Raw genomic sequence first — 12,964 nt, 5'->3', positions numbered from 1 at the left:
CAGCAGCTTCTTCCGACTCCTTCCCAAAAGAAATGCTTCAGGCTATCATAGTTACGCTACCTAAACCGGGCAAGGATATAACCCACCCCCAAATCTTTAGGACAATATCGCTACTGAATTCACATTTAAAGAACTATGCAAAGATCTTTTTTCTTTTACAACAAAAGTTTATTGAAATAATATTCAAGTTCACAGATGAAAGTATATAACAGGTACAACTGATGCGGGGTCACCACATTCGTGGGGTATTGGCCATTGTTCAAAGATAACATTGTGCAAATAACTGAGTATGTATAACAAGTGCAGAATACAGGCAGTGCAATATCTCTCTACATCCATGTAGAATATAATGCCGAAGTAGCTGGGTATTATACTATCTGCAAATCATGTGTGATTATGGAGTTGATTATCAATTACTCTTAGGTGTTTAACGGTATAACTTGTTTTGCTATCAAAAGTATAACTATAAAAGGAAAGGTCAGAGAAGGGAAATTAGGCAGAAGAGGGAGGTATAGAAAGTCAGGAGATGTAGACTCCTGTCACAGTCGGGTTCTTTACTCATTCATTTATTTATCAGTGGAGATTAGCAGTTTTATTATTGGGGTCCATTTAGTAGATTTTCGTATGTGATTGAGACTTTAAAGGCAAACCACGGTGACCAGGTCTCATGATATTTCTCAATTTTATCTGAGGTTTGCGCAGTGTATCCTCCATTTGGCATATTTCGGATACCTTACGCAGCCAGTTTTGTATAGATGGGGGACGAGTGCTTTTCCATAGCAGGGGATCAATGATTTTGCAGCGTTTAGTAGATGTTTGGTCAAGGATTTTCCGAAGCGGAAAGTTAGATATGTGAAGTAGGCAACAAGCTGCGTCTAGTGAGAGTCTGGTCTCCGTGATCAGTCTGATGGTCTCTCTAATTTTGTTCCAGTATGTACTTATCGTTGGACATTGCCACCAGATATGTAGCAGAGAGCATGTCTTCTCGCCGCATCTTCAGCAACTACTGGAGGTGTGGGGGAACCATTTGCTCAATTTAACAGGAGTGGAGTACCAATGTGTCAGGAGCTTGTATGCTGTCTCCTGTGTCCTAGTGATGATGGAGCACTTATGAGAGAGGATACAAGCTGTTTTCCACTGACTGTCTGTGATTTCTATTTGCAGAGCTCTTGACCACTTTCTCCAAAAACTATCTTCAGTTGTGGCTGTGGAGTTTTGTAACCAGGCATGAAGGACAGATGTTACCTTTGCTAAATTATCTCCTTTGGAACATATCACTTCTAGTTCAGTCAGCTCTCTGGTGAAAAGGGGCTTTTTAATCTTATTATTTACAAAGCTACCTATTTGAAAATAGGACCAAAGGAGTAGACTTATAAATCTAATGTCATTTTGAAGTGTTAGGATGTCTTTAATTTGGCCATTATGGAAGCAATCTCTCGCTATATCAAATCCCGGGATGAAATTAGGATTGTTGTTCAGTGGTGTTAATGGGCTGAGTATGGAGGTTAAAGGGGATTTTTTGGTCACTGTGTGAAACTCATTTAAGATCGCTCCTATCACTGGGTGTTGTTTAACGGCTCTATCGTGACTCTGCCTTGGAAACCATGGAGAGAATTTTAAAGGGATGGAATATAGGGAAGATTGTAACGCAACCCAGTCATTGGCACTACCATGACAATGCCAATCCACTACCCTTGTCAAGTGAGAAGCCAGGTAGTAATTGTAAAAGTGTGGTAGACCCATTCCGCCAAGTTCTTTTGGTCTGGTGAGTAGGGAGAATTTAATTCTTGCTTTTTTGTGTCCCCAAAGAAATTGTAGTAGTATGGACTGTAAAGCCTTAAAAAAGCTTTCTGGAATTTTAATAGGTAGAGTTCTCAGTAAGTATAGTAATCTGGGGAGAATGGAAATTTTTATGATAACGGCTCTTCCAAACCATGTGAAATATCTCAAGTGCCAGGTCTGGAGGTTCTTTAGTGTGCCCTGTAACATTTGTGGGAAATTTTGTTTGTAAATGGCGTTTAGTCTCGGGGTCTGCCATACTCCTAAATATTTAAGGGCCTTAGAGACCCAGTGGAAGGGGCAGTTATCTTTGGTGCTTTTTAGGTACTCTTCACACAGATTAATGTTCATGACTTCGGATTTTGAGAAATTCATTTTAAGGTTAGACACATAGTCATAGTGAGTGATTTCTTTCATCAGGTTGGGTACAGTGGTATGAGGTTGGGTCAGGAAAAATAACAAGTCATCAGCGTAAGTCGCTATTTTATATTCTCTCTCTGCTATTGTAAAACCTGTAATTGATCTGTCATTGTTGATCATTCTAAGGAATGGTTCTAGGGAGAGGATAAACGGTAATGGTGACAAGGGGCATCCCTGTCGTGTTCCGTTTGATATTGGGACCTTTTCTGATAGTGCGCCATTTATCTTTAGACTGGCTGTGGGATGTTGGTAGAGGGAAGAAATCCATGCCATAATGCATGGTCCCAGACCAACAAATTTACAAGTGTCTAGCATATAATCCCAGGAAACCCTGTCGAAGGCCAGAAGTGGTCTCAACCTATTGGCCATAATTTTCACCAACAATTTGAGATCAAGGTTTAATAAGGAGATCGGTCTATAGCTGGAACATTCCGTAGGGCCCTTTCCAGGTTTCGGTAAAGCTTTGATGTGGGCTGAGAGAAACTCAGGTGGCACTGGTCCAGAGGAGGACAAGGAGTTCAGGGCCCTAGTTAGGGGGGCGTTAGTATGTCAGTGAAAGTTTTATAATAGGTTGACGTAAAGCCATCTGGTCCTTGACTTTTTCCTGCCTTGAGCTCCTTAATTGCCAGCTGAGTTTCTGTCAGAAAGATCTTCTCTTCTAAGGTGGCCAGTTCCGGGTCTCTTAATTTGGGAAGTCCACTCCTAGTTAAATAGTCTTGGATTACTCATGCTCTATCCCCTTTTATGTCTGGTGGTTTGTGTTGTTGTGGAAGATTATACAGTTTTGTATAGAACTGATGAAATTGTGTTGCTATGTCATCTGTGGCGATAGCTAGTGCCCCACTCTGTGTTCTAATGCCTATAATATGGTTGGTTGTCAGAGTGTCCTTAAGAGCTCTAGCTAGAAATCTGCCTGTTTTGTCCCCAAATTCACAGTAGACTTTTTTCTGTAAAATAGTAATCTTTTATTTTTAGCTTCAAATATTTGCTGGCGTGTCTTCCATGTTTCCAGCAATTCACTTGCTGACTTTACTGACAGGGACTGTTTGTGGGTAGATTTTAGTTTATGAATTTTTGCTGTCAAGTTTTTAACTTCTTGCTCTTGCTTCTTTTTACATTGGGAACCTAATTTAATTAATTCCCCCCTGATAGTACATTTATGGGCTTCCCAGATCATCATAGGATCCATATCAGGTGTATTATTGCGGTGAAAGAAGTTGGAAAGTTCAGTGTTAATTTTGGGGAGCAGGTTGGGGTCTGTTAGGAGGGACATGTTTAATCTCCAACTATTGGCTCTGGGTTTATGTGCGCCTATGTTGGTGACTAGGGATATTGCGGCGTGGTCAGAGAGGGATTGAATACCTATATGTGCGCCTTTCACCATGTGTAGGTCTGGTTGTGTTATAAACAAGTAGTCAATACGTGAATAGCGGTTGTGTGGGATAGAGTGGAATGTGTAGTCTTTGGGGTCTGGGTGTAGGAACCGCCATGTGTCTATCAATTGTAGGGAGATAAGCATGTTTTTGATTTTTTTGAAGGCTCGGTAGGTGATGCAGGACTTCCCCGATGAGGCGTCAACTGTCGGGTTCAGAGGGATGTTGAAGTCCCCTCCCAGGATCAGGGGGCCTGACGCAAACCCTTAGAGTTCTCTTATTACTTTTTGGCAAAAAGCAATATGAGCTGAGTTAGGGAAGTAGATGTTTGCCAACGTGATCGTCTTGCCACTATATATGCCCTTAAGGAAGAAAAAGTGTCCTTCAGGGTCTATCAGTCGGTCAGTGAGTGTGAAGGGAGCATCTTTGTTCACCAGGGTCGAGACTCCCTTAGTTTTGGAGTTGTCATTGGTCGCATGGTATGCTGCTGTGAAATAAGTATTAGTGAGTTTTGGGGTGTAGTTTGTTTTAAAATGTGTTTCCTGTAAGAAAACAAAGTGTGGCTTATCTTTTTTTTAATTCTCTGAGGAGAGGTGAGCGTTTTTCTGGTATATTCAGTCCTTTTGTGTTATGCAAGATCACTAGGAAGCAATGCCCCAATGTTGATTAAGCCATCAGAATTTCTCAGGAGAAATGGTGTTAGTGGGAAGGTCTGCAATAGAAATCCCAGAGCCTGCAATCAGTCAACTGCCACAGAACCTAGTGTTAAGATCCAGAGTTGGACAGGAGAGGAAGGAAGGGTAGAAAAAGTTTTGAAAGAGTAGAGTGGATTTGGATACAGAAAGTGAATTCAGTAACAGAGTAACAGTAAGGCACTTTAGGTAATATAAACGTTTATCTAAAGTAGTAAAGTAGTGTGTCTGGGTTGGGAAAAAAACTCCCGGCCCATGCACACTTTTTGGGAAAGTAGGATAGTGATGACCAAAATGTCTAATTTTTTCTAGATATATCTAGCACTATCTGAGTCCAAAAATAAAAAATAAAAATGAAAATAAAACAAACTGTATGTAACAGAAGAACATAGAACGACACAGCTTTTGTGTAAAGGTTACTTATTCAAGGCTGTATGGTTTAGCCCTGCATAGTTCATATGGTATGAGTTCCACGAATTCTCAATCTTAGCCTTCATTGGAGATAAAGTAAAGGCAATCTATCCTGTGTGCGACATTGAGTTCCACAGAGGTGTTCTTGCAGCCTAGATGATTGGGTCTGTTAAAAGCAAAAGAATGGTGTGCATCCTTATCCTCGCATATTATGTCCATGGGAATGCTGGATATAAAAGGTATCAGGATTGTCACAAAAATCACAGTCAATCTCACTGTGGGCAGTATCGGTGAAATCTAAGCGTAGTGTGGTGAGTTTGTGGTGACTGCTAGGTTTGTCTATGCTGTTGTTGTGGTTATGTAAATGCAAGTGGCCACATCAAAGCTCACGGTAGTTGACAGTCTAGTTGAAATACAGTTTCCGATGTCATTGGTATGTGGTAAACATAAGCATCCAGTGGAGCTGCATTGCGTTATAGGGACTTAAAGGAAAGGTAGTTATATAGTTATAAAGCATTGTTCCAGGAATTTGGAAGTCTGTCTAGAGAATGCAGGTGAGCAAAATTGCTTGGTTACTCAGCAGCGTGATACCTGGAAGGGGTAGGGCGTGGGGTGGGGGTCTCCATTTGTGAACTGCCACTGCGGCCATGTTTGGGGTTTTTTGACATGTGTTTTTCAGGTGATGAAAATGGGGAGCTGGGGGTGCTTCTGAGGGGTGGTGGTAAGGCAAACTCCTGGTACCATTCTGGCAAGTCAATCAGCTCCAAATCCAGGGCCTCACAAAAATCTGGCAGCTCAATGGGCGAGCGTAATATGTGTTGTTTCCCTGTGGCGTTGACCACCAGAGTAAAGGGGAAGTATATGTATATCTCAGGTCCTTCTCTTTATCCAGGAGGGGGAGCAAAGCCCTGCAAATTTTCAGGGTAATTTGAGAGAGGTCCTTATATAGCATGATGTTTGCGCTATTGAAAACAATGTGGTGCTAGACTATTAATAGCTAAGAAATGGAAAACTTCCAGTCCCCCTAATATTGGTGAACTAATAAAAAAAAGTGTACAAAACCTTTAAATATGAGCAGATACTGGCCACAATGGAAGGAAAGTCTTATCGTTTATATGCACAATGGTCACCTTGGATCGATACCAGGAAAATAGTTTGAGTAGTTGTACAAAATATTTTTTTCTCTTTGTTATGTTGTTTCAGGAACAATGTCATTAAGCTGAACTTATATGTAACTTAAAAAATGTGATGCTTGAAATCCCTCTGTTGCACAGAGCATGGGTACATAAACTACTATTGTAAAATTGATGACTAAAACTCATTGTAAAACTTTCAATGATCTTTCATTGATTGTTTGCTGATTTTTGTATCATTTAAGCCTTTCAATAAAAAATATTTAAGAAAACAATGTGGTAATTTCTATGTGACTTCCTCATGATGTCTTCTTTGAGTGGGTAACTCTGCAGGCAGCAAATGATATCTCTTTGGGGTGCCGTGCCCGGTCCCCTGGCTCTGAGAGCTCTGTGTGCTCTGACAAAGTCTATGCGCGTGCCCTCCTGCTGCTCTAGCAGGCTGTTGAAGACTCTTTGTAGGGCAGGTATGATCTGGTCACTATCAACAGTCTCAGGGATTCCCCTCACTCTTATATTATTTCTATGCCCTCTATTGTCTAAATCTTCTGAATGGCGGTTCATATCGATGAAATGTGTGACATGTGCATCGGTGACTGTCTCCAGCTTATGGAGTGCCTTGTCTCTATGTCTGCCTGATGCTTTCACCGTTGCCGTCTTCTCAGTGAGGACGAGAAGGTTAGATTTTAAATCAGCGAAGGCTGCTGAGAATGTGGACTTAATATCTGTGGCAAACCCCGCCATGCCAGCATAAGGAAGGGGTTTGTTGGAGCATGTTTGCCCCCTACCTGCATCCTCTGTAGTGGACTGGGAGTCTTCAGTAAAGTCATCTTCCTCGTGTGCAGCCCGCGCCATCTTGTGTCCCACCATGTTGCTTCTTGGTGTCGGCTGGGCTTTAAGCAGATAGGAGATGCAGCTGGTCCACGTCTGGGTCTGGAGTGTGGAGTCTGGTTGGGTATTTTTTGCATTTCCAGATCTGGGCAAGCAGAGTACCAGGCTTTCAGCTGTGTCTTTCACGGAGCTCCTCTAATGTGCGTCCATCTTGACTGCTCGCTAAGCCAAGCCCCCCGAACTATGCAAAAATCTTAGCTAACAGACTAATGGAAGTTACCTCCTCCCTCATAGGCTTGGACGAAGTAGGCTTTGTAAAAAGTAGACAAGCAACCGGACGGGACCAGAAGGATGCTAAATCTTCTACATTTCACAGAGATCGACCAAAAACCCAGAACTTACCTAGCTTTGGACGCGGAAAAGGCCTTTGATAGGGTACATTGGGGTTACCTATCAAAGACCTTACACAAGTTTGGAATATCTGGCCGGTTCAGAACCATATTGAAATTGATACCCAACATGTCACACTTCAAAATTGCACCTGCTTGTGAAATGGTGACAAACTTTTAACCTTAAAAATCTCCATAGGCGATGTTTAAACATTTCTACAGGTTACCAGTTTTGAGTTATAGAGGAGGTCTTGGGCTAGAATTATTGCTCTTGCTCTAACGATCATGGCGATACCTCACATGTGTGGTTTAAACACCGTTTTCATATTCGGGAACTACTCACGTATGTGTTCGATACTGCGCGCAAGCTCATGGGGACGGGGGGCTTTCTTATTTATTTTACTTCTAAAAAAATTATTTCGACACAGTTTTAAAAGAAAAAAAATATTGGGTCACTTTTATTCCTATAACAAGGAATGTAAACATCCCTTGAAATAGAAAAAAAAAGCATAACAGGACCTCTAAAATATGAAATCTGGGCTCAAAAGGACCGCAGATGTCATATTTAAACAAAAATGCAATAATAAAAAAAATGATTGAAAAAAAAAATTCTTCTTTTAAGAGTTGTAGGCGGAAGTCACGTTTAACGTTGCTTCCGCCTTCCCATGCCATGGAGCAGAGCAGAGGCCATCTTCCCCTCAGTCGACGACTAAATAGTCTTGGTTTGTATGCCATTGCTGAGCCTATCGTCTACTAGGGCCCCCAGGTCCTTTTTCATCCTTGATTCCCCCAGAGGTTCTTCCCCCAGTATATATAGATTGCATTCATATTTTTGACACCCAAATGCATTATTTTACATGTTTCCACATGACACCTCATTTTCCATGTAGTTGCCCACCCCATTAATTTGTTCAGCTCTTCTTGCAAGGTTTCCACACCCTGCGGAGAAGTTATTGCCTTGCTTAGCTTAGTATTGTCTACAAATACAGAGATTGAACTGTTTACCCCATCCTCCAGGTCGTTTTATGAACAAATTAAATAGGATTGGTCCCAACCAGTGGCGTAGCTTGGGTTGTCAGCACCTGGGGCAAGGCAAGTAATTTGCGCCCCCCCCCTAACCTGAGTCCCTTCAAATACAATAGTACTGATCAATCTGAATTCAACACTGACTAACTTGATTCCTTTACTGACCATTACACACTATACTATACTGTACACTACAGTGACCACTATACTGTACACTACACTACACTGACCACTATACTGTCCACTACACTACACTGACCACTGTACTGTCAACTACACTGTCCACTACACTACACTGAGAACTACACTGACCACTATACTACACTGACCACTACACTGAACACTACACTGACCACTATACTGTCCACTACACTACAATGACCACTATACTGTCCACTACACTACACTAAGCACTATACTGTCCACTACACTGACCACTATACTGTCCTGCCTAAAGTATTCCTATACTGACACTACATATGCTGTGCTTCTCTCTCTCTGTCTCACTCTCTCCCCCTCCCCAGTTCGAGTTTATCCTCACCTTTTTATCCTGCATCGGTCCGGACTCCAGAGGATAGGAGGAGGAGGAGAAGGCAACTCACATTTTTCATTGCTTGTCTCCCCCGCGTTCTGGCCATCATTTTCAGTGTCAGGCGCACTGTGATTGGGTGTATGGGGGGTCTTGTGTGGAGGTGGGACTTCAGGAGATACTTAAATTTAGTAGGAGGCAGCCAGTAGTGACACACACTGGCGTGAAATTTCATCCTCCTAAATGTCGCGCCTGGGGCCACGGCCCCCTCCGCACCCCCCACGCTTTGCCACTGGTCCCAGCACTGAACCCACTTTCCACCCCTGACCATTCCAAGTAATTGACCCTTGTAACCAGTTTTCAATCCATGTACTTACCCTATGGTCCATGCCAATGGACCTTACTTTGTACAGTAAACATTTATGGGGAACTGTGTCAAATTATTTTGCAAAATCCAGATAAACATCACCTTCCTTTATCTAGATGGCTGCTCATCCCCTCATAGAAGGTTAATAGATTGGTTTGGCAAGAACAATTCTTCATGAATCCAAGCTAATTACTGCTAATGATACTGTTTTCATTACTAAAATATTGTATATAGTCCCTTATCATCCCCTCTGGGAGCTTGCATACTGTTGATGTTAGGCTAACTGGTCTGTAATTCCCAGGGATGCATTTTGCCCCTTTTTAAAAAATTGGTGCTACATTGGCTTTTCTCCAACAGCTGGTACCATTCCAGTCAGTAGACTGTAGGGTTACTCCTATAACTGCAGCCTTTAGCTGACAGTTTATAGTCTTTTGCTCCATAGTAATTTGTATAGATCTAACCGGAATCTTAATGTATGATGATGGTATGGTGACACTGTTCATTGATACATTTATCCACAGGTCACATTTGTCTGTTACCATGTGTTCTACTTTAAGTTTGAAATAAAGAATGAACAAAAACAAGAATTTCAGCCATATGACAATTATCATTATTATAATAATAAAAGCATAATAAAGTGCTTGTCTACATTGTCTTATCATAAATATCAGATTTTTTGACAATCAATAATAATAATAAAAAAAACCCTACATCCTTACATATCTTATTCTGTCATCTTACAATCTAGACATACACATTCAGATCAAGTTGCTAATCGCCTCTAGTGACTGACAACGCTTGCAGTTACTAATATACTCACGTTTGAACTCTGCCAATAAAAAGTATTATCAGTGAAAGTCCTAAAGTTGTAGTATCCATTTTTCATCACAGGCTCAGAGTTGTCTCTAGTATGCCAGACTTTAAATACTGGACTAAATACTAGATTGTTCAGTTATTTTTTTTTTCTTGATGTCCTTGATGTCCCCATTAATCATTAAACTGTCAAGTTCAGAGTCACTGACTTGTATATCGCATGAAAACAGGCTGTTGAAACTAAACTCACTAGGTCATTCACGATTTTTGTTAAAAAAGGGTAATTGGCAAACATTAGTACAATTCAACCTTAATGGTGCTTGGCATTTGTAGTTGCAGAAGAAGATCTAAACCAATGTGTGACTCTGTGGCACACCTAGTTCCAAAGCTATTGCCCAAGTGGAAACACAGTTCTATGGTAACATCATACACTTTCATTTGATAACATCAGCACTGTAAAAACAAACAGCTATTTATTTTTCGTACATCATGGGGCACAGAGCAGGTTATAATTCATTACTACTTTTGTTATGATTGTAGGCCACTGTAAGACTGCAGATAGTTTCTATGGGTAAATCAAAAACCTGGCAGCAGAAATGACATAATTGAAAGAATTTACCTGTTCACAATGGAGTTCACACTTTTTCAACTTGCAATACAGGTTGTTCTCTCTTAGCCTCTGTAGCAAACGTGAGACATCTATGTGATGGTTTTCCAGGGATTTAGAACGTATGAGAATTTCATCCAGGTAAATCACCACACATTGCTGCAGCATATCTATGAAGACATCGTTAAGAAATTCCTGGAAGACTACCAGTCAAGCACCAGCACTGCTGGAGCTGAGGGACTTCCCTAGCTGCCAGGGGAAGAACTCCTCCAGGGAGAGTGGGGGGGGGAAGCGAAGGGAAGGGAAAGGAAAGACAGACAGATTCTAGTGGTAGGGGACTGAATTCTTAGAAGGATAGAGAGGGAAATCTGTGACAAAGACCTGAAGCGCCGAACTGTATGCTGTCTACCTGGCGTTCGAGTTCGACACATCACAGATCTGGTGGATAGATCATTGGGAGGGGCTGGGGAAGACCTGGCTGTCATGGTGCACGTTGGCACAAATAGCAAAGTCAGAGCCAGATGGAGTGTCCTAAAGAAAGATTTTAGGGACTTAGGAGCTAAATTGGGGAAAAGGACCTTCAAGGTAGTATTCTCAGAAATACTACCGGCACATCAAGCCACATCAGAAAGGCAGAGGAAGATTAGGGAAGTAAACAAGTGGCTGGGGAGCTGGCGTAGTAAGGAGGGGTTTGGGTTCCTGGGGAACTGGGCCAACTTCTCAGTCGGTCACCAGTTCTTAAGAAGGGACGGACTGCACCTAAATGAGGAGGGTGCAGATCTGCTGGGAGTGAAGATGGCTGAAAAGTTAGAGGGGCTTTTAAACTAGGGTATGGGGGGAGGGTCCAGAGGTAGATATAGTCAGCGGAGAGCATATTCCAGAGGGTAGTATTGGGGGCATTAGTGGTAGGTTGACTAAAGCACATAAACCCGAGGTAAGAGTAAGGGTATGATGGTAGAGGACTTTTGAGGAGTAAAAGAGTGTCCGTTTGGGTATGATATTGAAGTAGATCCCCTTACCATGTTGTTGTATTGGGGGGGGGGGGGGGTTGGAGGATAAAAATAAAGAGAGATGGATAATTTAGAGCCACACGAGATACTGGTAATAAAAATATTAAAGACTAAGACTATGGTGTGGGGATAAGATAGACGCACATAGCGGAGCGCCATGAGGTAGACACACGAGGGGCGTCCTCCTGCCCGCTCGACCTTACGCCACCCCACCGCACGCTGCCTCACCGCTCGCAAACCCACCCGGAAGGAATTGCGGAGAGTGTTCAGCGTCTCCTCCGCTGACCTAACAGCATTGCAGCCCTCCGGTTCAATCCCACGGAACAGATGCAAGCGCGGTAGGTCATCCATGAGGTGCCCCCCGGATGCAGGACAGAGGAACCATCCAGGTGACCGGTAACGAAGTGTACCAAGGAGAAGGAGAGTCGGAGGTCCGAGGTAAGAGGGACTGCTACATACCCCCCCCCCCCACATTGGTTCCATCAGTATATGGACTGTTTATGCAGAGCCAGAAAAACATCTGCTCTTAGTAGGCGAGGGTGAGCACCTCCGGGGTGCCCCAGGTCACAGTAGATCTGAGAGTTGAGAACAAGCAAAACGTCACTAAAATTACCCTTGAAACGCAAGTCGAGGTTTGGTGAGGGAAGAAGCACAGAGGACTGGGAGCGGTGCTTGGAACGGCGGTTTTGCACACTATTGCACCATATAGTAAAAATGCAGCAGGCTGAAGAGTAAAGATATTTTAACACCCACTGCAAATCCTAAGGTACCCTAAAAAACTATTTTTTGGCGGACAGAAAAAGAGAGGGGAGGGAAAGGAAAAAAAAAAAAAAACCCTAATAGCTGCGGAGGTGCGGAGTTATAGCCTGAGAAATACGCCTCTCTGGAACAGATTTGTATCAAAATCACAATTGCCGTGTTCTTCTCCTCCCTAGGCTACATGGATCCGCAATAGACTGTATTAGACTGTAAATAGTCTGCAATAGACTGTATTCCGAAGACTCAGCTAGGCAAAGACTTTTTGGGCCTTGGGCTTTATTCTGTGGTTGATTGCTCGCCAAATATATTGTCAAAGATCAGTTTGGAGCAGAAACGCCAAAGGCAAACTTATTAGGGTGGGCAAGGACGAGGGGGGTTAAGGACTGAGTGCCCACAGAAGGAAGGAGAAGGGATCAGATAGTAGTCCATTACAACACTATCACTGTGCTTAGTCTGGTCCTCTAAATTACAAGACAGCTGGCGGGTCTCTGGAATGAGTTCTGAAAGAAGAACGCAGGATGGAATTTAATGAATGTAAAGTTGAGATAAGGATACCATATGGACATATGTGGAACTTAAGTCACAGGAGGAAGAGAAAGGACAAATATCGTGAAGAAATCGGCATTCAAGATAAAGAGATTCTTGGACAATCTTAATGAGCTACTGTTTGAGTAGTATGTTAGTCTGTATGTTAGCTTGTGTTCATATAACTAAGGTATAACGGTGGTGACTCTGCTTGTCACGTCCCTTCTATCCTCCGCCCCCCTCCCCACTTCCCCTATGTAGGGGAGGAGGGATTGAGGAGTAGAGCGAAGGGAGGGGAAGGAG

At 42.6% G+C, this 12,964-nt stretch overlaps 1 protein-coding gene across 1 annotated transcript in view; it reads right to left on the bottom strand.

The window, feature by feature from the left end:
* The window catches only part of LOC143961246 (complement C3-like), a 659,302-nt gene extending 649,404 nt beyond the window's left edge, over positions 1 to 9,898 (bottom strand). The window contains exon 1 of the mRNA XM_077470481.1: positions 9,768 to 9,898. Within this exon, the coding sequence (XP_077326607.1) occupies positions 9,768 to 9,826 (59 nt within the window). The 5' untranslated portion in view covers positions 9,827 to 9,898. The remainder of the gene's footprint in view (positions 1 to 9,767) is intronic.
* Between the last annotated feature and the right edge of the window lie 3,066 nt (positions 9,899 to 12,964).

The sequence above is a fragment of the Lithobates pipiens genome, unplaced genomic scaffold (assembly GCF_037356315.1).
Source record: "Lithobates pipiens isolate NorthernLeopardFrog02 unplaced genomic scaffold, aLitPip1_a1.2 Scaffold_8, whole genome shotgun sequence".
NCBI classification, from domain to species: Eukaryota; Metazoa; Chordata; class Amphibia; order Anura; family Ranidae; genus Lithobates; species Lithobates pipiens.
This window is presented reverse-complemented; position numbering and strand designations above follow the sequence as displayed.